Raw genomic sequence first — 24,885 nt, 5'->3', positions numbered from 1 at the left:
ACCCTCGGACTGCAGGGCAGCATGAACTTGTTTGGATGTTAGTCGAGGTTCTTTATCCAACATCCGCACAATCTTGTGTTGAAATCTCTTGTCAATTTTTCTTTTCCGTCCACATCTAGGGAGGTTAGCCACAGTGCCATGGGCTTTACACTTCTTGATGACACTGCGCACGGTAGACACAGGAACATTCAGGTCTTTGGAGATGGACTTGTAGCCTTGAGATTGCTCATGCTTCCTCACAATTTGGTTTCTCAAGTCCTCAGACAGTTCTTTGGTCTTCTTTCTTTTCTCCATGCTCAATGTGGTCACACAAGGACACAGGACAGAGGTTGAGTCAACTTTAATCCATGTCAACTTGCTGCAAGTGTGATTTAGTTATTGCCAGCACCGGTTAGGTGCCACAGGTAAGTTACAGGTGCTGTTAATTACACTAATTACAGAAGCATCACATGATTCTTCGAACAGTGCCAATACTTTTGTCCACCCCCTTTTTTATGTTTGGTGTGGAATTATATCCAATTTGGCTTTAGGACAATTATTTTTGTGTTTTTTCATTTAAGATAAATTAAATGAAGATAATAATACCAAATAATTTGTGTTTGCAATCATTTTCAGGAAGAAAATGAGTATTATCTGACAGAATTGCAGGGGTGTCAATACTTTTGGCCATGACTGTATAAGGGCAAAACATTAGCTTTACCAAAAATATTGCATATATTAACTATCTGACATATAAAATATGATCCTATTCTTTTTTACTGACTAACTTCTCTAGCAATATCATATACTGTCACTTTAATAAAGTGCAACACGGTCAACATTCTCTAAATTGAGGTAATGCATTTAAAGGTGCAAAAATTCAAGTACTTCACATTATAATAGTTTTAGTTAGCAAATTGTGAGATTTGTCTCACTAACAACAGCATTGATCCATTGATACTTTAATGCTGGGACCCGTTTTAAATCCCCAACGTAGGCTTTGGGCGGGCTGCAAGGCATAACATGTAGACCTTGTCTTCGACCACACCAAACGGTTTTTCTTCAGGTCTTTGAAACAACTCAGGCTCTACTCACGCTGCCAGCGCATTGTAAAACCAATAAGGTGTACCTTAAGAGGTGCCAACTACTTACAAAGGAAAGTTTTCAGGTATTTCACCGTTCATTACCATACTGTCCTATAAACTTTAATAAATATTTTCAAATTTTTTTGAACCAGGTAACTAACTCTAAATCACAGCTGTCATTTTCTGTTCGTTCTTGTTCTTTATTTTCTCTTGCAGGGCAGGTTTTCAGGTTTACAGGTGACTCAATTGAAAACAGTTCGGCAACTGGAGTTTGTGTAGGCTGGGTTTGCACTTTACTCTCAGTCACTATATCTAGATCATCTCTCTGTCCTGTACATCTATTTACATTCAGGGCATAGTATCCCCTTTCTCCCTTGTGCCGGATGAATGTCACTTTGTCTCCATGGTAAAAGTCACGGTATGGGTCTCCCTTTAAGAGATGCGATTCAATGTCTCTACGGTTAACAAAGAGTTCTGAAGGCTCGCCTTGCTCTCTAATGAACCCCATCCTCTATCCAGGTTAAAGAAGACCACAGTTCCTTGTCTGGTCTGACCTTGATCTGCGGGTCTGGCTTTGGGGGACCGGGCTTTGGCCAGCATATTGCGCTCCTCCATAGCCTCCCACTTGGCCCTGTGCTCCTTCTCCTCTGCGACTAGCTTCAAGATCTGCCGCCAGCAGTAGCCTCCTTCTCTACAATCTCTACATGATTTGCCCCTTCCTTGGCCTCTTCTGGGAATCCCATCAAGTCTGTCTTAGGGTACCTCCAGTGTATGGCTTCCTCCTGCCTGCATGCCCCCAGGGACAAGGGTCCGGGTACCAGTGGGTCTGTCAGTACACCCCCAGGACTGCCATGTGGTCCCAGGTTACTGCTGTTACTACCTGGCCGGGTATTAGAATTGGCAGGGGTTCTAAGGATCCCACCGGGGTCTCCACAGCTACTGGGGCAGTTTCCATACCTGCTCCTCCAGTGCCAGACTCCTTCTCAGCCTCCGCTGGGGTCAGGATCGCTGGTTGCAGGGTCTGTTTCTGCTGTGTCTTCAGCTGCGTCTCCTTCTCCGGCTCCGCTGGGGCTGTGAGCACTGTTCATAAGGTTTGGTGCTGTGCGGTCATCATCCTTTTTATCAGGGACTCCTTCCATGCGGTCACCGCTGCTACTTGGGTCAGCAGGGGTTGTTGGGCCAGCTCCTCCATTTCTGCACCGAGGAGCTCCGGAACCAATGTTGTTTTCTGGTCCGGGGTTTCTTCTGGCCGACCGGGGACATCCACTTCTCCTTCCATCTGCTTCTGCGGCTCCTCACCTCCTTGCCATTGCATCAACCGGGTAGCGTGCAGTCAGGTTCCTGCCACAATTTCCCGCATCTTCCTCCTTCTCTCTCTTGCGTGGGTGGTCTCTGCTCCACTTTCCCGCCGGCCTTCTCCAGGGGCAGATCCATCCTTCTTATGGACATGTTCTTTTTACATTAAAGTCTCTGCAGTGGGTGGGTCCAGCTTTCGCGCCCATCCACGGGCTTCACCCGTGACAGCACATCTTCTTCGTTCCTTACCCGCCTCGTGGTGTAACAATGGCGACCATTAACAATTAAATACAGTCCATAGTGCACAGGACCCGATTTTTCAGGTCGGTCCATCCTAGAATCATAGAATCATAGAATGATATAGTTGGAAGGGACCTCCTGGGTCATCAGGTCAAACCCCCTGCTCAAAGCAGGATTCACTAAATCATCCCAGACAGATGTTTATCCAGCCTCTGTTTGAAAACTTCCATGGAAGGAGAACTTCCGGCTACAGGTATCTGCGCTTCAGCGTCGAGGAAGCTCAATCGCAGCTTCCCTCCAGCCCTTTTCTATCCTTCGCTTCTCTTCCCCTATCAGTCTCCTACAGACTGCTCTACTTTCCTCTTCCCTTCCCAGGAGCTGCAGAATCACTCATCTGCACGGCCCCAGCTTTCCTTTCCCAGACTCTCTCTGTCTGCTTCCTCTCACTTCTGTCTTTCTGACCAACTGTCTAACTCCTCCTCCAAGCCAGTATATATATATTATCTAGGGAAGCTCCCTTGAAACTGGGTTCACAGCTCCCCCTTCTGGCCTGGAGTCAGAACAGTGTTGCATGTGCTGAATACCTGTTAGAGCTCATACTCACTTGTGAGAAACTCGGAAGAGTCTCGCATGTTAATACCCGGTGCTGCTGCCGGCACTCAGACTGGAGCATGCGGCCGCATAGGAATACATGCAGCCGCACGCTCCACTCCTGAGTGCCGGGTGCAGAGCCAGGTATTGCCGTGCGAGACTCATCCGAGTTTCTCGCAAGTGAGTATGAGCCCTTAAAGGGATCCTTCTTCGCTTCCAAGCATGGCACCACCCTCCCCGTAAGGTAGGCAATAGCACTGTAACAACCGGTTACCTTGGGTGTTACATAAGTGGGTGCACAAGCCTCCCCAGCAAAGGATCCAATACTTGCTCCAATCCAAATAAAGAAAAATAAAGAAAAAATTAAGGCAGCACTCCTTAGATTTGTGGTGAAAAAAATTGGTTTTAATTCAGACCCACATGGCGTGGCGATGTTTCGGCTCACACTGAACCTTTTTCAAGTCTTTTTATTTTTTTAAATAAATAATTTTTGGCTTATATTGTGTGGCTAGACAACAGAATTAGCACAAAAGATTTTGATTATGAAATGAGGCCTGGTGTCTGCAACAGACTATTATCCAAAATAATTTGAGTTCTGAAATGAGGTCTGATGTCTCCACTAGACTAATATCCCAAACAATTTGGGTTATGAAATTAAGTCTTGTATCTGCGCTAGCCTAGCATCCCAAACGATTATTATTATTATTATTTATTTATATAGCACCATTGATTCCATGGTGCTGTACATGAGACTGCGTTACATACAAATTACAGATATTACTTACAGTAAGCAAACTAACAATTACAGACTGATACAGAGCGACGAGGACCCTGCCCTTGCGGGCTTACATTCTACAGGATGGTGGGCAAGGAGACAGTAGGTTGATGGTTGCAGGAGCTTCGGTGTTGGTGATGCGGTAGCTCCGGTAGTGGTGAGGAGGCAGCGTGGTCACTGCAGGCTGTAGGCTTTCCTTAAGAGGTGGGTTTTCAGGTTCCGTCTGAAGGCTCCGAATGTGGTTGATAGTCAGTTGTGTTGGGGCAAAGAATTCCAGAAGATGGGAGATATTCAGGAGAATTCTTGGAGGCAGTTGGGTGAGGAGCGAATAAGTGAGGAGAGAAGGAGGTCTTGGGAGGACCGGAGATTACGTGAGGGAAGATATCGGGAGATTAGTTCAGAGATATATGGAGATATATGGAGGAGACAGGCTATGGATGGCTTTGTAGGTTAGTATAAGTAATGTAAACTGTATACGCTGAGGGAATGGGAGTCAGTGAAGAGATATGCAGAGGGGGGAAGCGGAGGAGTAGCGAGGAGAGAGATGAATTAGTCGGGCAGCAGAGTTAAGGATGGACTGGAGAGGTGCAAGGGTGTTAGCAGGGAGGCCACAGAAAAGGATGTTACAGTAGTCAAGGCGGGAGATGATGGGGGCATTCACAAGCATTTTAGTAGATTGACAGTTGAGGAAAGGACGGATTCTGGAGATATTTTTGAGTTGGAGGCTACAGGAGGTGGAAAGATCTTGGATGTGCTGTTTGAAGGATAGGGCAGTCAAGGGTTACTCCGAGGCAGCGGACTTCCGGTACGGGGGAAAGCGTGATGTCGTTAATAGTGATAGAAAGGTCAGGTAAGGAAGATCTGTGAGATGGAGGAAAGATGATGAGTTCAGATTTGTCCACATTGAGCTTGAGAAAGCGAGAGAAGAAAAAGGAAGATATGGCTGATAGACACTCCGGGATTCTGGACAGCAGAGAGGTGACATCTGGGCCAGAGAGGTAGTTCTGAGTGTCATCAGCATAAAGGTGGTACTGGAATCCATGGGACTTTATGAGTTGTCCCAGGCCAAGTGTATAGATTGAGAAGAGAAGGGGTCCTAGAACAGAGCCTTGGGGGACTCCAACAGAGAGAGGGTGGGATGAGGAAGTGGTGTGAGAGTGTGAGATGCTGAATGTGCGGTTGAAAAGGTATGAGGAGATCCAGGATAGGGCGAGGTCTTTGATGCCAAAGGAGGAGAGGATCTGTAGTAGGAGACAGTGGTCAACAGTGTCGAAAGCAGAGGACAGGTCTAGAAGGAGGAGTACAGAGTATTGTCCGTTAGCTTTGGCTATAAGTAGGTCATTAGTAATTTTGGTCAGGGCTGTCTCAGTTGAGTGATGTGGCGGAAACCAGATTGTAGATTGTCAAAGAACAAGTTAGATGAGAGGTGGGAGGAAAGTTCAGCGTGGACGTGCTGCTCCAGGAATTTGGAAGTGAATGGGAGCAGCGATATTGGGCGGTAGCTGCACATAGCAGTTGGATCAAGGGTTGTTTTTTTAAGGATTGTGACATGTTTGAAAGCAGAAGGAAAGGTGCCAGAAGTTAGTGATAGGTTGAAGAGGTGGGTTAGGGATGGGATAAGGTTGGGGGGGAGGAGGTGGGATGGGATAGGGTCGAGCGCGCAGGTGGTAAGGTGCGATTTGGAGAAGAGACAATTAAGCCCCCCTTAAGTGATGTTGGAGAGAGAAGTTATAGGGTTTGGGCATTGGTCTAGTATACAAAGGGGTTGTGGTGGTTCAACAATGAAGGCTTGCCTTGTTTGGTCGATCTTATTTTTAAAGTGTGTGGTAAAGTCATCAGCAGAGTTGAGGGAGGTTGGGGGGGGCAGTGGGGGTGGAGGAGGGAGATAAAGGTTTTGAATAACTGTTTGGGGTTGTAGGATAGGGAGGATACAAGGGTTGTGTCAATAGCTGATGCGAGAGTGGCATTGTAGAAAGCAGTGGCAGTGTCTGTGTCATGGAGTGAGGATATGGATGCCAGAGGTAGGATAGAGTCAGAGAGCGTGTGGGTGTCTAAGTGTGCAAGGTTTCTGCAGAGGTGCGCATGTTGCTGGACATGAGTGACCAGTGTGGAAGACAGGGATGAGAAAGTGAGCAGATGGTGGTCAGATAGAAGGAGTGGGGAGGTTTGCGAAGTTAGATAGAGAGCAGAGACGGGTGAAGACCAGGTCTAGCGTATGTCCGTCTGTGTGGGTGATTGCGGAGGACCACTAAGTAAGTCCAAAAGATGAAGTAAGGGACAGAAGTTTGGAGGCTGTTGGATGATGGGTATCAGTGGGGATGTTGAAGTCACCCATGATGATGGTGGGAATGTCAGCCGAGAGAAAGCGAAGAAGCCAGTGTCACGCCGCTGCCGCCGCTTGCCGTGTCCTCTCATACTTACCTGTCCTCGGCGTCATGGCGCAGCTCCTCTTCTGCAGCGTCTTCTCTTCGGCGTCCGCTCCCGCCCCCTGCTGCCCGTCGAGTGCGTGCGCACACCAGTTTCAGTTATGCGCATGCACACTTCTAGTCTCCCTCCTGCACTTCCTGCCTTGTCCTGTCTATCATTCTGGAAGACTCTCACCCGGAGGTAATGCGCAGCGCTGCTTTATATATACCCGCCTCTTCCTCTCTCCTGTGCCTTTGGTCATTTGTGCATTCTTGTGTACTTTGACTTTTGGTTTCTGTTTCCGACTCTGCAGTACCCTGTCCGTTCCTGTGTCCCTGCATTGTTCCTGCCAGCCTCTCCATCTCTCCATTACCTCGTCCGTTCCTGTGTTCCTGCGTTGTTCCTGCCAGTCTCTCTGTCACTCCTGTACCCTGTCCGTTCCTGTGTTCCTGTGTTGTTCCAGCCAGCCTCTGCGTCTCTGCAGTACCCTGCCGGTTCCTCTGTCCCTGTGATGTACCTGTCAGCTCCTGTGTCTCTGCGGTACTCCTGTCAGTCACTGTGTCCTTGCATCTCCTGTGTCTCCTGTTGGGTCCTTGCCATTTCCCTAGCCTCTGTCACTCTCATCAGCCTAGTGTTTCTTCTTTTCCGTCTTGGTCCCCCAGCTCCCGTGGTGATAGTCCCTCATGGGCCTTCCCCTCGCTATCCCTGTATAGGGGGTGGTCCATCTGGTTAGCTCGTCCGTGAGGGGTTCGTTGCCGCGGTCCAGAGGGTCCACTTTTTCACCCTAAGCGTCACAGTACCATAGGCCATGGACCCTGCTGGTGTTTCTGCTACTCAGAAAGAGTTGCTCTTTTTGCGGGAGAACCAAATCAGGATCATGTCTTTTCTAAAAAATATGGAGTCTTGCTTAGCGGCCTTATAGTCCTCTGATCCTGGCAACACCTCACAGTTGGCTGCTCTTCAGCAGGAGCTTAGCCAACAACGGGACACTCAGTCTCATTACAGTTGTCCTCCACTGAACAAAGCTATGCCGCCTGTTTAGTCCTGTTACCAATTTTGAACTGCATTTAGCCTACTTACTTATTTGGGCCTACTACCTGTGTCAGCCTCTCATTACAGTTGTCCTCCACTGAACAAAGCAATGCCGCCTGTTTAGTCCTGTTACCAATTTTGAACTGGATTTAGCCTACTTTTTTATTTGGGCCTATATCTGTGTTTCCTCCTCATCCTGCCCATTGGCCAGCCACTGCTAGATGAGTCTGCTGGTATATTGACCCAGACCACTACATTCCCCTTGCACTCTACACAGCCAGAATCTGACCCTGCTGAAAGTGAGGTTCCCCTTCCCGCATACTATACCACCTTACACGGCGACAAAGAGGAGGGTGCAGATGAAAGTGCAGGTCCCTTCATCAGGTGGGGGGGCATACTCGTTGGCGACGTCACTGGCACCTCATAGTACGCAAAAGTATCTCTGCCAATGGGAGGCGCTACCCGCTGTCAAACACACCGCCATACTATGAGGGGCCTCGTGCCAGTGCCAATGCCAACGAGTGGGCCCCCACTGCTTGCTCAGGATCACAGCACATGCAAAGTTGAAATACTTACCTCTCCCTGCTCCACGGCTGTGACGTATTCCGCGTTTCCTGGGCCCACAAAAATCTTGAACCAGCCCTACCCCCCCACAACTTTAGCCAAATGACCCCCAGTTTTCAATGCCTAACTATTATTATAAAGTAAATTAAGATTGACAAGCTTCAGTAATACGAATTGATGTTTTTGGCATTAAAATGGGCACTGTAGGTGTTTTCCTGTCCTCCACTCACTGCCGACTTTGATCCCCCATTGAATTGCATTGGGTTTCGTGTTTCGGTCGGCCCCCGACTTTTCGCAATAATCGGCCGATTTCACCCGACCCGACTTTTGACAAAGTCGTGTTTCGCAAAACTTGACTCGATCTGAAAAAAGTAAAAGTTGCTCAACTCTAGCGATGAGCAGTGGCAGTGGGGCGGCTGGAGCAGTCAGTGGTGAGGTGACTGTTATTTTTTTCCAGCCCTGTTCTACCTTACAAACATATCCAGGTTAAGAGCAAAGCTAAGAACGCATCTGGTTTGTGACCTGGGAACAGCCTGTATGTAATAATCCTCAGTATTATTAGATGAATTATACTGTATATAGTAATCCATAAATCTCTAGACTTGTTTTTTAATCTATATTGGTCTCTGTGTTGCCTTTGTTTTCAGGCAATTTGTAGCGGGTTTAACTTCCCTGATGAATATTGTCCTTTGGCGGACTCGGAGTACAAGATGGAAAGACTGCACAGAAAGCCAGGGACCACGCCATATGCCCCCAACATGCCCACTATGCAGGATGTGGAGAATACACTGAAGTTGAAGAACTTTGACACTCCACCTTATAATGAAACCTCCATATACAGCTTCAGAAATGCCCTGGAAGGTGGGATTTATCATTTAACACTGTAAAGCAGAACATCCTTACTACACACTAGTATGTATGTGTTCTCATTCCATAGCTTTTTATTAATTTCATTTCTTCCATTTTGAGTGTTTTATCCTAAAAAAAATCCCTGCAAAAATCAGCTGAGTGGTTTTATAGGTGAAACAGCTGCTTTCTCTGCAAAATCAAATAATTTTGAAACAGTAAATGTACAGATGGTTGGCAACCCAGCTTTAGAGTGGCAGCTATTTAGCAGTAGTATTTGAGTGGGACCAGTGGCAACAGCATGGAAATAGGCAGATAATTATGAGTTTTATTTTACAGAGTTTGTCCACAACTAGTGTTGAGCATTCCGATACCGCAAGTATCGGGTATCGGCCGATACTTGCGGTATCGGAATTCCGATACCGAGATCCGATACTTTTGTGGTATCGGGTATCGGTATCGGATACATAGAGATGTGTAAAATAAAGAATTAAAATAAAAAATATTGATATATTTACCTCTCCGGCGGCCCCTGGTGAGTCCGCGGGTAACCGGCAGGCTTCGTTGTTCAAAATCAGCGCTTTTAGGACCTGAGAAACACGTCCCGGCTTCTGATTGGTCGCGGGCCGCCCATGTGACCGCCACGCGACCAATCACAAGCCGCGACGTCACCGCAAGCTATTAGCGCGCTCATTTTTGAAAAATGAGCGCGTTAATGACTTTCAAAGACGTTGCGGCTTGTGATTGGTCACGGCCACGCGACCAATCACAAGCCGCGACGTCACCGCAAGCTATTAACGCGCTCATTTTTAAAAATGAGCGCGTTAATGGCTTTCAAAGACGTAGCGGGTTGTGATTGGTCGCGGCCGCGACCAATCACAAGCCGCGACGTCACCGCAAGCTATTAACGCGCTTATTTTTAAAAATGAGCGCGTTAATGGCTTTCAAAGACGTAGCGGGTTGTGATTGGTCGCGGCCGCGACCAATCACAAGCCGCGACGTCACCGCAAGCTATTAACGCGCTTATTTTTAAAAATGAGCGCGTTAATGGCTTTCAAAGACGTAGCGGGTTGTGATTGGTCGCGGCCGCGACCAATCACAAGCCGCGACGTCACCGCAAGCTATTGACGCGCTCATTTTTAAAAATGAGCGCGTTAATGGCTTTGAAAGACATAGCGGCTTGTGATTGGTCGCGTGGCCGCGACCAATCACAAGCCGCTACGTCTTTGAAAGTCATTAACGCGCTCATTTTTCAAAAATGAGCGCGCTAATAGCTTGCGGTGACGTCGCGGCTTGTGATTGGTCGCGTGGCGGTCACATGGGCGGCCCGCGACCAATCAGAAGCCGGGACGTGTTTCTCAGGTCCTAAAAGCGCTGATTTTGAACAAAGAAGCCTGCCGGTTACCCGCGCTGAGTTCAGGGGCCTCCGGAGAGGTAAATATATCAATATTTATTATTTTTATTCTTTATTTTACACCTCCCTATGGATCCCAGGGCCTGAAGGAGAGTTTCCTCTCCTTCAGACCCTGGGAACCATGAGAATACCTTCCGATACTTGATGTCCCATTGACTTGTATTGGTATCGGATATCGGTATCGGCGATATCCGATATTTTTCGGGTATCGGCCGATACTATCCGATACCGATACTTTCAAGTATCGGACGGTATCGCTCAACACTATCCACAACCTCTTCTCAATCACTATGTCACCCCTCAGTAAAATAATAGCAATAAGAGTTAAAATACTGCTGAGTGCACAGGAAGGATGTTAGCTAGAGGATCCAATCACCGCTGACCATTCTGGGTCTCCATTTGAACCTTCTGCCTCTGAGTATCATGGCAGAAGAAGAAGTATTGTCCAGCAGTGTGGGTGAGTATAACTGTGTGTGTCTGATTTTTTTTCTTCATAAACAGTATCATACTGTATACACAGGTTGTTCTGCCTTCCTCCACGTATGATGCTGGGTGCATTTCACCATGCAGCTTAACCCTCATCCACTTCCCCAGTAAACAGACTCTATGGATTTTTAAGTCTGTATTTATTGAGGTAATAATGTGAACTTGGTCTATGTGAACGATAATGGGTAAAAGCTGCAAAGAATAAACAGTGTATCAGTACTGGCCCATCACAGAAACAGCATGATACAGGGTGCAATTAACATTAGTTATAGTGGCAGAGTTCTTGCTGTTAGCACTAGTGATGAACGAGTATACTCGTTGCTCGGGTTTTTCCGAGCATGCTCGGGTGACATCCGAGTATTTATGACTGCTCGGAGATTTAGTTTTCATCGCGGCAGCTGAATGATTTACAGCTACTAGCCAGGCTGAGTACATGTGGAGATTGCCTGGTTGCTAGAGAATCCCCACATGTAATTAAGCAGGCTAGTAGCTGTAAATCATTCAGCTGCCCCGATGAAAACTAAATCTCCGAGCAGTCATAAATACTCGGATGTCACCCGAGCAACGAATATACTCGCTCATCACTAATTAGCACTGTTCTACTCTATACAGAAATGCACCCATCTGTATGCAGTGCAAATTGCATTAAAACTAAACTGGAGGATACAGAGCACACTATGCCACACTTAACAATATTCTACATGGTGGCTGCATAACGTCTGGCATATACAGATTCTGACACAAACACATAACTGCATTAAGACCCTCACGAGGATGCGCTGGACAGGAAGAGTGATTGTAGGGAAGAGAGAGCCAGAAACACACGTGTATCACTTCAGAAAGCCCGGGAAAAGATGTCTGGAGCTCTTCTTCTCCCAGGGAAACTAAGGGGGTGGTTCTAATCAGAACACACTACTTTTTAATGGAGAAATACTAATGTATGTATTAACAGGATAAATGGGTAATTAATGACCTCTATGGGTTGTAACTGGTATAACGCTATGAATATTTATCCTGCTGCTCATAAATGGGCTGAACACATGTCTACAAAATATCCAATATTATAGAATATAATAAGGCTCTCTGCATATGCTATACATGGATCTGTCTGTATATACTATAGTGTCCCATACTGGCAACATTTGTGGGACCCCATAAGACTCAGCCCAGGCTCCACCCCAACTCTGCCTCCACCCTCTGAACTTTCTACTGTTAGAATCTGTTTAGCTTGTGACTATCCGCCATTTTCTTGTGGAGTTCTGGCTGCTGGTCGTTTTCCTCCGGTGGTCAGGTGTTTGTATCACTCTTTATTAACCAGCACCTGCCTCCCAGTCCTTGCTGGACAACAGTGTTAATCTGCTTGAGCTCTAGCTTGGTGCTTTGCTGTTCTGTGTGTGTTATTTGTGCAGTGCTGGTACCTCTGGTTCGGCTCGCCTTAGTTTCTGTTTTCTATTGGTTTCTGCAGCCTTCTCTGTGTTTTCTACTAGGAGGTGACCCATTTTTGTACCCAGTCCTGAGTTCTTTTAGGATACCCCTTCCCCTTATCTATAGATCTTTGCTTGAGATTAACCTAGGATCGCCGGTGGATCTATTCGCTAGGAATGGGTCGCCCACTCCATCGTAGGGTTTCAGCTTAGTCATAGTGCAGGGTCAGTTTTCCCCCTTCTACCTTAGTCCTGTGTTGCAGATCCGTAACACTTTCTCACCATTTCATCATTTTCACCCTGTAAAAATCCTATAGCATCTTTAACTTTTCTTTTACTTTTGACATATCCCTAAAATCCTTTTTTATTGCTTTTGACATCTCTTGTAAGCCTTAATTCATTGTCAGCTTTAGCTAATCTGATTTGGGCCCTGCAGGTTCTGCAGACAGGATTCTATTCTTCTTTAGATATGCCTTCCTCTTTCCATTTGATAAACATTTCTTTCTTCCTTTTTAGCATGTGTTTAAGTTCTGTGTTCATCCTTCCTGGTTTCCTTAAATGCTTCCTATTCTTCCCTTTTTTTGAATTGTTAACAATTGTTCTTTGAGAATCTCATTTTTCAAGATTTCCCATCCTTCCTGGACATTTTTGTCCTTAAGGATATATAGCCATTGGATCCCTCTGATTCTCTTTGTGAATCCCTTTAAAATCTGCCTTTCTGAAATCTAACCTTGACGTCTGAGTCTTCACAGGTCTTCCTCCTCTAATTTTAAATTTCTAAAATAGCATGGTCACCTTCTAGGTGTTATGATACGGTGGTCTAGGAGCAACATGGAACGAGCTCCGAAGGAAGTGGAACCTGTACTGACCACAGTCCCTAAGCTCAACACAACACTAGAAGTAGCCGTGGAATGCTCCTAACTCTCCCTAGGCATCTCGTCACAGCCTAAGAGCTAACTACCCCTAAAGATAGAAGCAGGAAAGCTATCTTGCCTCAGAGAAAATCCCCAAAGGATAGATTAGCCCCCCACAAATAATGACTGTGAGTGGAGAGGGAAAAGACATACACAGAATGAAACCAGGATGAGCACAGGAGGCCAGTCTAACTAAATAGATAGGACAGGATGGAATACTGTGCGGTCAGTATAAAACACTACAAAAATCCATGCAGAGTTTGCAAAAAATCTCCACACCTGACTAAAGGTGTGGAGGGCAAATCTGCCTCCCAGAGCTTCCAGCAAGACAGAATTAATTCACACTGATGAGCTGGACAAACATAGAAAGCACAGAATGGATAAGTCCACAATCTATGGACAGAAAAGGGCAAGCAAAAACTTAGCTTAGCTGAACTGGTCAGGGAACTCCAAAGAGATGTGAATCCAACCAGGAACCATTTACAAGTGGCACTGGCTGAAGAAAGAGCCAGGACTAAATAGTCGAGCAGAAGAGACGATAAGTGGAGGCAGCTGATGACAGCTAACTCCAAGGAGCAGCCATACCACTAGAAACCACAAGAGGGAGCCCAAGAGCAGAACTCACAAAAGTGCCACTTACAACCACCGGAGGGAGCCCAAGAGCGGAATTCACAACACTAGGGTCCCAGCCACTCTTACCTCCTCAACCATTTCCTCCCTGTTTATGAGGATTAGATCAAATGTAGCAGATCTCCTTGTTTTCTCTCCTACCTGTAGTGTTTCACCCACTACGTGTCTTGGGGGACACTTGCTTGGCAGAAGAATAATCATAGACAGGCACGTTTTTTTCAGATAAACAATCTATGTGGTTTATTATACTCTAAGCATAAACCACTGTAGGCCATGTTACATATCACAGACCTCACATAGTCCTTTAGTTCATCATATATGGCTTTACAAATCCTTCAGTGGTCACACTGGTATCTCTCCAATCACTGGGTGACTGCTCAGTTCAGCAACTGTCCTATGTTAGTGCCCACAGTTCTTTTCCCCATACCAGGGGTTACCTCTTAGGAGCTCCTGGTCCACAGGTTGACTCCACGCCAGTCCAAGGTCCACAACAGGACCGTCCAGGTTGATGGTCTCACAGTGCTTCCAGGACGACTCCACTCCCAGGAGCCTCCAACACTGACCATCCAGGACCTACAGCACACAGGCTACTCAATGCCAAAGCCCAACCATGTGCTATTCAGGAATTCCCAGGATTTCCAACACAGGCTTCCAGGGCACTGGACCATTCAGATCCAAACACAGGAACCATGTGACCCACACCCTGGTCACATTACATACCCGTAACCACTCTCTTGGGTGGGAGTGTGGGTGTGTGTGGCTAGTTTGTCCCGCCCATATCACATAACTAGCCCTGCCAATCTCCCATTAGAACTTACACATTTACATGTGGGACTACAGGTCCCAGACCACAATATAACTTTCGACTGACAGCGCAGAGTGTCCTCCTCTGCGACACACATACCAGCCATCTACAATTCTGTTGGACTTTGTCTCATCACAACAGTGCCTCCAATTGCATCTTGAAGTGCACACGTAGCGCCCCCTGGCTGTAACATTGGTCACTGCACCACATACCTTCCCCTTTGTTCAACCCTATTGGGGTGGACACATGACATAAACCAGTGGTTCCGATACCGGGAACCCACGTCACCTTTGATAGGCCTCTCCCGCTCCCAGCAGTCAGTTTGTCGGCCTTGGGCTTCAACCCTTGAGTCACCTCCTGTCTGTGTCAGCAGACCCTTTTTGGTCAACCCACTTACAGTCGAGCTGACTGTCTGGTCTGAGAGTGACCCTTTGCTACTACGTCTGCTACCAAGTCTCCCACCTGGGTCACTCAGCCTCGAGCTAACAGAGGAGTCACTACTTTGAACTCTTCTATTCTTTAGGGTACCTTTTCGTACCTCCATACCCTGGGTTGGAAGTGGTCACCATTTTATATTCTGCAGCTGTTTATTAATCTTCAGACGTTTCAGTCTTAGCTGCTCTATCTCCTTTAGATATGTCACCCGGTATTCAAGAAGCACTTGAATGTTCCTAAGGCTATCTACTGAGCCAATTACAACAAATGGAACCATCTCATCTTCATCAGTTACCTGGACTTCGCCAACATCTGGAATCCTCACTCTTGCCATGCCGGATCTATTCACCAGGTCCTGCATCACTTTTCCAAACCTACCAATGACATTTCCCCACCAGACTTCTGGGTACTCGAACGACGTCTTCCACAAAGCCCAGCCGACTTTGCGCTTTCCTGGCATGCTCCAAACGTCGCGCTGCTTCCTTGTTCCTCAACAGGATCATTTGTTTCATGCGAAGACATTGTAGGTGCATATCCTTCAGGATAGCCACCCGCTTCACTGTGACTTCCTTAGTTGACAGTATCACCAACTGTTTCATCTCTGGGGCCCAGTTCACACTATTCGCTTCGACCCCCTTCTTAAAGGCCTCATGCACACCTTCACCAGTTCAGGCTTCTTACACATCTTCGGGTACATCTATCACACACTTGAATAGTGGTGTCTCACTCTCTTCATGGATGGGTGGCTCCCGTTTTACCTCGGACCTTTCCATCAAGACATCTGCCGCGACCGGACAACTGTCTTGTTCTGCTTTTAGCGCCAATTCTTCCTCCGCTTCACACTTCTCAACATTCCTTGCCAAGATGGGCATCTGCAGCTCCGCCTTGTTATCACTGGGGCATGGCTGCTGTACGTCTCTGACCCGTAACTTCTCCTCTAGAAGAAGACCTCATACTGCTTCTCGGAGCACTACCACATTTTCACCTAAGGCCTTATTCACACTGTGCGACGCTGTCAGGTGACCTCTGAGCTCAGAGACGTCCTTCTCCAGCTCATCCAACCTGTTCTCCACCATTTGTATCAGGGCCTTTTCTTGTTCCAGATGCCCTTTTAGTGTTTTTAATTCGGCCTGTAAATCTGCCACAATTTCCTTCTCACGAGATAATCCTTTAGCGATTTCCTGGAACCCCTGTGCTTCCTTTGCTACAAGCCAGGCCTTGACCGCTGAGAGCTCGGACTCCAGGTGATGCACCTGATCCAGCTGCGCAGAGTTGGCGACTTCCATACTCACCACCTTCAAACTTTCCTTTGCTAGCTGTTGACAGACCTTTTCACGCTCTTTTTCTAAGCTTTGTACGTGCGCTTCTACCTGGCGAAAGCTGTCAGCTTGCTCTTTCCATGTGCACATTTCATTGGTCAGCTTGTCAACTTTATCCTCTAGTTGTCGGGTGATAGCGGTCGAATTAGACAGCTTCCCCTGCAGGCTCTCTATTTTATTTTGGAGTTGATCTCCAACTGCGATACCAGCTGTTGGAGCCCTACCACCACCCTGGGACAGTTTTACATTTCCCCCTTCCTCAGCTACTTCAGTGCTGAGTTTTGCCAAGGACAAAGTGTCTTTTATCTCAAGGACATTATCTTTCTTGGCACCTGTCCCTGTCTCTTCTTTATCACTCTTCTCTGAGGGTGCAATTTGTTCAGCCCGTTTTCCTCTTTTACGTCTCCGGCGACCGGAGGAGGTTCTGCTATTTATACCAGAGTCAGTCTTACTACCCTGTTTTCCGCTTTCGTCACCGTCTGAATGGGAGTCACCACCTAAACAGGTCACATTTTCTGGTATGGTTACCCCCGCCATCCTGACATCACCTTGTGGAGCACTGTCATTCCCCTGTGTCAGTGTTTCTGTCAGCACACCATTGTACTCAGTCCCAGCGGTTGCTACTGACAAGGACACGTCACAGTCACCCCCTGAGTCTGTGTCACACCCCACAGTATGGTGAACCCTCAAGTTCCTTTCTAATAGGGTGTCAGCTTCACAGGTTTCATTTCCCACATCACTGTCAGTCATTTTGGGGTACACAACTGCAACTTGTTCCTCTTGTACTCAGAGATTCCCAGTGCTCTCTGTCCTACTCCGTGCACACTCACAAGAGATGAGATTGAAACATTAAACCCCTTCACAACATTCAAAGATTTAAAATAAAGGAATAAATGTAAAAGCCAACAATTGTAGTCATTATAATAAATGTAATTAATCCAACAATCAGTATGGCCACATTTGTATCAATAGATTTGTATTCCCACAATGCTGTTTTACATTTTAAGTAAAACCCTCCAACTATTTCCTTTTTTCATTCTTGAATCCTTGATGAAATATTAGCCCTGGGGTAATAATAATAATAATCTTTATATAGCGCTAACATATTACGCAGCGCTTTACAGCTTGCACACATTATCATCGCTGTCCCCAATGGTGCTCACAATCTAAATTCCCTATCAGTATGTCTTTGGAATGTGGGTGGAAACCGGAGAACCCGGAGGAAACCCATGCAAACACGGGAGAACAGACATTGCTGGTGGGATTTGAACCCAGGACTCCCGCGCTGCAAGGCTGCTGTGCTATCCACTTAGACACCTTATTCCAAGTCACAATTATCCCAATTTAAATGGATCAAGTCTAAAAAATTTTGCCACATCAAAAGAGTTTTTGATATGCCAGTTCAATGAGATATGGGTAACCAGACCTTCCTCGTGTGTAGGATGTGTAAAAATCCTTGATTTTATGATAGAGGTTTGTTTGCTTTTATTACAATCTGGGACATTGGTTATAACGTTAGAGAGGCTGACTCCAGCAGAAATCATAGGGAAACTACCCAGACCGTAACATCATTCTGACTCGCATATTACGAAAGAGTCTTTCCTTCCCACAAAAAATTGTAAAATTGAACTTCAACATCTTGCCAATTTTAGGATTATTATTACCATAAAATGTGGTCACGGTATAGGTCTGTTTCAGTTTTTCCTTATTAGAAAAAATAATATGACAAATTTGTAAAAACACAAAAATTCCACATAAGGCACCTGTAAAACCCATATAAAATCCCCAAGGTATTACATGGAATCTGCAGGACATTGCTATGTAATCTGACAGCAGCATAAGCTATGGACAGCGATCCTGATTACAGTGATGTGTTACTTATTTTACTGGGTGAAGCAGTTATGATAGAATCACAGTTTTCTCTGTAGCATATTCAGTAGAGCTCAGATGTTGAGCTGTGGGTATCCCCGCCACAGCTTTCTGTGTACATTGTATGATGGTAGAGAGAAGTTGAAAAGTGTTGCCAGCAGGGTTGGGCTAGGAGGTACGAGGCCAATTGTCCTATATTGATAATGCTGCTGATAAAACACTGTACTGAAGCAGCAAAACACAGCCTAGTAAGTGACACACCTCTGGAATTAGGGTATCATGCTGCTTTCAAATTAAATAACAAAATACCTGTTGACAGAGTCCCTTTAATGAGCCAAAATAGCAATTAGGGGATTTGTTAGCTGCTGCATGCTGTTTTATCTATGGCCTTTCTGTATCTGAAGTGTTATGATCTGGTGGCCTAGGAGCAGCATGAGACGTACTCTGGAGAAGGTGGTCCCTGTACTGACCGCAGACCCTGAACTTAACACCGCAACTAGAAGTAGCCGTGGGATGTACCTAACTCTCCCTAGACCCCTCGACACAGCCTGACGGCTAAATACCCCTAAAGATAGAAACGGGAAAACTATCTTGCCTCAGAGAAAATCCCCAAAGGATAGACAGCCCCCCACAAATATTGACTGTGAGAGGAGAGGGAAATGACATACGCAGACTGAAATCAGGATTTAGCACAGGAGGCCATTCTAGCTAGAAAGAAAGTATAGGACAGAGTACTATGCGGTCAGTATTAAAACACTAGAAAATATCCACCACAGACCATACAAAATCTCCACATCTGACTAAAGACATGGAGGGTAAATCTGCATCTACAGAGACACAGCTTGGCTGAATAAATCCTTACACAGACCAAGCTGGACAAGGCAAAACATATACTGTAAATGCACTGAACTATAAGGCCCACAGCATGTGGACAGCAAAAACAAAGCCAGAACTTATCTTTGTTGAAAAGAACAGCAAAAGCAGGAGAGACCAGGCAGGATGTGAATCCTCCAAAAACAATGGACAACTGGCACTGACTAAAGAAACAAGCAAGACTAAATAGCCCAGTCCAAAGCACTAAGTGGACACACCTGATGAATGCTGCGATCCAAAGACAGCAGCACTTCCACTCATAACCACCGGAGGGAGCCCAAGAGCAGAATTCACAACACTGAAGGCCTCAGGATGTAGCTACAGTCTATAGAATAATAATTCCAATAATTCCACAATTTTCACACAGTATTGGTCAAGAGGTACAAAAAAGAGAAGTGTTGATATCCCAGTGACCAGCAGAGGAAGGTCTCATGTTTTAAGAGAATATTTTGATCCTTCTGAGTGTTTGAGAAATTCTATTTCAGTCTAAAGATGATATTAGGATTCCATTAAATCTTCTGTATCTGATACCTTCTATCATTCTATTTCTTTTTACAGGTTTCTTATCGCCAGATGGAGTGACATTAAAAAGGAGTATGCACAACCTTGTCCACATCTACTTGGGGGGCACCATGTCGCAGATTCCCATCTCCAGTAATGACCCAATCTTCATTTTACATCACAGTTTTATTGACAAGTGAGTGAATAGAAAAAGCATTTACATCCATTAATATCATTCACAGATTTAATAAGAAAATTGTCTCTTCAGAAAGGAAGAGGACTAGAACTCTAATGCCACTTAATGGAAGTAGCGATCCTAACAGTCAATGTCGACCCTTTAACGAGCCTTGTCACATGACTTATCACAAGCCAAACCGGAATCTGAATTTGCAGACACTGTGTTTTGGTGTACTGCCCGTGATCAGTGCAAAGCAGAGATTTGGTTTGGCTGAATGAGAGGCGTCTGACCGGGATCCAAGAACTATTGTTTCTCCTTGTGGAGAGTGACATGTTAAGCATGTTGAGGTGAGGAGAATGAAAGCCGCAATGCTCCTCTGGGAAATTGCGGCTTTAAGTCTCCTCACCTCGACATGCTTAACATGTCACTCTCCGAAAGGAGAAACGATACTTCTTGGATCCCGGTCAGACGCCTCTCACACAGCCAAACCAAATCTCCACTTTCCACTGACGAGGGGCAGGACCCCGAAACACAGTGTCTGCAAATTGAGATTCTGGTTTGGCTATTATCCTAAGTCATGCGACAAGGCTCGTTAAAGGGTCGACATTGACTGTTAGGATTGCTACTTCCAATAGGTGGCACTAGAGTTCTAGTCCTCTTCCTCTTTGAAGAGACAATTTGCATATTTCCCAGAGGAGCATTGCGGCTTTAAGTCTCCTCGCCTCGACATGCTTAAAGGGAAGGTACCGCGTTTGTAGGTCATTAATAAATCACTGCAATGTAGCATAACATGCTGCTATAAGCAAGTTTGAAATTCATGTGAAACAGATTTCATGTGTTATATGAGATTAAAGAATGCACTGGGGGCTGACATCTTGGTTTTGCAGCAGTAGCAGTGTCAGATTACGGAACCCCATGGACATAGAAGATAATAGACCGGCGCTGACCCTATCTGCAACATTGCAGCAGCATTAGCAGTGAGCTGGGCACGCCTATGTGGGCTGCACAACTCAGTGCTGTAGGTGTGACTAGCTGCCATTTTATTATAGCCCAGTGCTCTCTATCGCAGGACAGAAGAAGCCCTCACTGCTCCTCTGTACTCCAAGCAGGCACACGTCCTCTGCTCCTCACACGCTGCCCTGTGTGCTTCTCCTGCTGTGTCTCCCCCTCCCCCTCACACACAGTCCCTGTGATCTCTGGTAAGCTGCACTAATAGCCTGCAGAGAGAGAGCAGGGCAGCTGACAGGACAGGGATTAAGGTGGGGGAAGGGGGATGGCAAGAATGTTAGTCACAAAAAATGCTGCTGAGCCCACTGTGTTCTGCTCCTCTGTAAACAAGCTGTGCCTCTGATGCAGTAACTGCTGGTGATAGCAGGTCACAGGGCAGTCACACACAAAATGGCACTGCCCTGTGATGCTGCTCTTCATTCTTACTGTTGGGGCAGTAACTGCTGACATCACCATTTCCCTCCCCTTTTGGGTGGTCTAATATCCCTGGGGCAGAGCTGCTAAATCTTACTATAGCTGCTTGAGGTCTAAAACGGAAAATGCTCCCCCTAGTGGTAAATATGTATATTTTTCATATAGAAATGTTTGCAAACAGTGCATTAATACATTTTAATTACTATTTTAAGCTTAATTTCACAAAAAAAAAAAAATACAAGAAAACTGGTGGCACCTTCCCTTTAACATGTCACTCTCCGAAAGGAGAAACGATACTTCTCGGATCCCGGTCAGACCCCTGTCATTCAGCCAATCCAAATCTCCACTTTGCACTGATCACGGGCAGTACACCGAAACACAGTGTCTGCAATTTGAGATTCTGGTTTGGCTTTTATCCTAAGTCATGTGACAAGGCTCGTTAAAGTCTCCTCACCTCGACATGCTTACATGTCACTCTCCGAAAGGAGAAACAATACTTCTTGGATCACAGATTTAATAGGAAAGTCAAAGATGCTATAGGAGTTTTACAGGATGAAAAAGGAGAAGTGGTCAAAAATGATATTGAGAAGGCCGAACTTTTAAATTCCTATTTTGCATCTGTGTTCTCTAAGAAAGCAAATGTAACATCAACTGATCGTCATGGTGCCACTGAAGTAATAAAAGAATCCACTCTATCCATAAACAGAGAGATGGTGAGGGAACACTTGGCTAATTTACATGAATTTAAATTTCCTGGTGCAGATGAATTACATTCCAGAGCAGCTGTCTGCCTAGCCTTTGCTGGTTATTAACCATAAAAGGACCCTATGTCAGTTTTTTGGGGGATCCCCCATTTTAATAACCAGGAAAGGCTAAGTATACAACTGTGAGCCGATATTAACCGCTTGGGAACCTTTATGCAAATTGTCTCTTTTCCAGAATATTAACATCAGCCCCCAGCCGTTGGATTTCCCTCTGCTGATTCTGAAAATTATGGGATACCCCCACAGAGTTTTTTTCCATTTCTTTTTTATTTGTCAAAAAAACTTTAAGGTCACCTGAGTTGAGAACAGCTGTTTTTTTCTTGCTTTGCGAGTGCCAGTGCCAGACAGATGAACGTCCACATATCTGGCACTCGGCACTATGGCATTCAACAGTCCAGCACTGGAAATACTGTGAGACCCGGTGTGTTGGGGATAGGGTTGGGGTGAAAATTGGGGGGATCCACTGCTTATATATATCAGGGGTTCTCCAAACGCGACATGGCACCACCATTGATTCAAGCCAATTTTGCGTTCAAACAGTCAAACGGTGCTTCCTCCCTTCTGAGCCCTGCCATGCACCCAAACAGTGGCTTTCCCCCACATACGGGGTATTGGCATGCTCAGGAGAAATTGCACAACAAATTTTGTGTTCCATTTTCTCCTGATACCAATACCCTTGTGTGAATAAAAAAAAAATTGTTCCAAAGTAAATTTTTGTGAAAAAAGTAAAATGTTAATTTTTCCTTCCACATTGCTTTACATAGTTACATAGCTATTAAGGTTGAAGGAAGACTTTAAGTCCATCTAGTTCAACCCATAGCCTAACCTAACATGCCCTAACATGTTGATCCAGAGGAAGTACACTCAGTCATATACTGAAGCACATTTCTGTCATCATTAGGCCCATTTTTTGGCCTAAATTATGATATATGTGTGGGCTGTGCTTGGATATTCCCCCTCTTGGATAAGCTCTGCCTACTTTTCAAAAAATCATTGGATCTGGCTGGGTCTTGTGTAAACACACAAAAAGTCACAAAAGTTTGCTCAAATATGAGTTTTCCAAACAGTTTGTGACATTTCAAGAAGTTTTAGTCCAGAATACTAGAAAAACACTGATTGATGAATGGGGACCAATGTCTACAATAACAAGGCAGATAGTTACATTTTTTTAGGTTTTAGTTAGTAATAAAGACATGATTCCATGACGTTATGACCATAGAACATATATCTTTTTTTTCCACAGGATATTTGAGTCATGGATTGCACAGTACAATGGATCGCCGCTCACTTACCCTGAAAATAACCAGCCTGGACAAGGTCCAAATGATTGTGCTACACCCTATTTCCCATGTTACAAGAACAGGGATCTCATCTTCAGATCAGCAGAGTTTGGATATGAGTTTTCTTCTTTTTCTGGTAAAATCTGAGCCCAGGAATCTGGTGCAGCCCTGAGAATCACATCTCCACTATCATCACTGGATATACATTTGGTTCAGACATCTGGGGACTAACCTGCTCATTGATGCATCTATATTTATTTCTGGATTAAATACAGAGACGCAATTGATCATTATATCTGAGAATGAAAGTGAATTTCATTATTAAGTCTTCTGAAGTTCTATGAGCTAATAATATGATCATCTAATCAGACATATTCTTTCTCACTATATTAAAACTTTTGAAACCTTTGAATAAAAACAAAAGTTTAGTTAACTAAGGAATCCTGCTGTCCCCGTCCATCCACCCTAGTGATGACCACACTGAACACGTAACTGTATCCAAAGGCTGCCAAGTACATGAACCCTGGTCATATGAAGCGATGCTTTTATTTTAGGAAAATTCTAAAATGAATAAAGAACTCTTTTAAGTAATTTATGGAATTATATAATAGTTTACACACATTTTAAAGGAGAAAACTAGTAATATGTAATTAAGAGGAATAAGGAGTTTTAGGGTGATCTTTTTGGTTAGAACCAAACTTAGAACTGGGATCTGACAATGAAAAGTAAAGAGAAAAATTAAATCACAAAACAGAGATTGTTCCGTGTCATGATATGAAAAGATAGACCTTAGGTTGTGGAGCGCCTGCCTGGGCCTTGGGGGTACTCGATTCTTAAAGGGATGTGGCACGGTGGCAGTGACCCGGTCCATGGCGCTGGGCATCCAAATTAAAGGAAAGGTCTTTAAAGGGGTTGGAGAATAAAGAATAAAGTTTGTTCGTGACGCCACCTGTGGTATTCTGTCAGGATTAACCAACGCTGCTTAAAGGAGTCCACTGGGGTGATGGTACTGCAGCAGGGATGGTATGGCTTCTCACAGGTGAAGCTGGGTCCTCAGGGCTCCTGGTGTAGTAGGGACAGATGGTAGATGGTGTAGAAAGAATCAGAGGACACAAGGTGCAGTCTCTTTACCTTTTTACTGGTGTAAGACAGCCACAGTCAAGGGTATGGATCACAGGTGCTTGGAAGCAATTCAGGAATCCCCCTAGCCAGGTGGGGTTGGAAGCCTTCCTCTCTGTTCTGTGTTGTAGTCCCTTGCTGCCTTAGGCCTCTCACAAGGTCCTCACTTTCTCTCTCTGTCCCTTTTAGGTAGGACACTACCCGCATGGCAGGGAACTCGAGCCTTTTTACAGGTGTCTCTCGTGAGGACTCCAGGCTCTATGTGTAACTGTGCCTTCGGGTGTTAATTGTGGACAGGCGATCTGCAATCTCCTGTCTGCCGGTTTCTGCTGAGGGGCATACAGTTAACCCCACAACCTCGGTCTTCCGGCCACTGGTATTCTGCGCTTCAGCGTGGAGGAAGCTCAGTCGCAGCTTCTCTCCAGCTCTTCACTCTCCTTTGCTTCTCTTCTTCTCTTCCCCTATTAGTCTCCTACAGACTGCTCTGTTTCTCTCTCCTTCCAGGAGCTGCAGAACCACTAGTCTGCACGGCCCCAGCTTTCCTGTCACAGACCCTATTTGTTTGCTTCCTCTTAAATCTCGGCTCTCTCATCGACAGACTAATTCCTTCTCCAGTCAGAAAAATAGGGAAGTTCCCC

At 45.6% G+C, this 24,885-nt stretch overlaps 1 protein-coding gene across 1 annotated transcript in view; it reads left to right on the top strand.

The window, feature by feature from the left end:
• The window catches only part of LOC138643525 (tyrosinase-like), a 97,388-nt gene extending 73,669 nt beyond the window's left edge, over positions 1 to 23,719 (top strand). Inside the window, exons 3-5 of the mRNA XM_069732422.1 lie at positions 8,616 to 8,829; positions 19,542 to 19,680; positions 23,092 to 23,719. Of these exons, the coding sequence (XP_069588523.1) occupies positions 8,616 to 8,829; positions 19,542 to 19,680; positions 23,092 to 23,275 (537 nt within the window). The 3' untranslated portion in view covers positions 23,276 to 23,719. The remainder of the gene's footprint in view (positions 1 to 8,615; positions 8,830 to 19,541; positions 19,681 to 23,091) is intronic.
• The last annotated feature ends 1,166 nt before the right edge of the window (positions 23,720 to 24,885 follow it).

Source organism: Ranitomeya imitator, chromosome 6 (assembly GCF_032444005.1).
Source record: "Ranitomeya imitator isolate aRanImi1 chromosome 6, aRanImi1.pri, whole genome shotgun sequence".
Lineage (NCBI taxonomy): Eukaryota > Metazoa > Chordata > Amphibia > Anura > Dendrobatidae > Ranitomeya > Ranitomeya imitator.
This window is presented reverse-complemented; position numbering and strand designations above follow the sequence as displayed.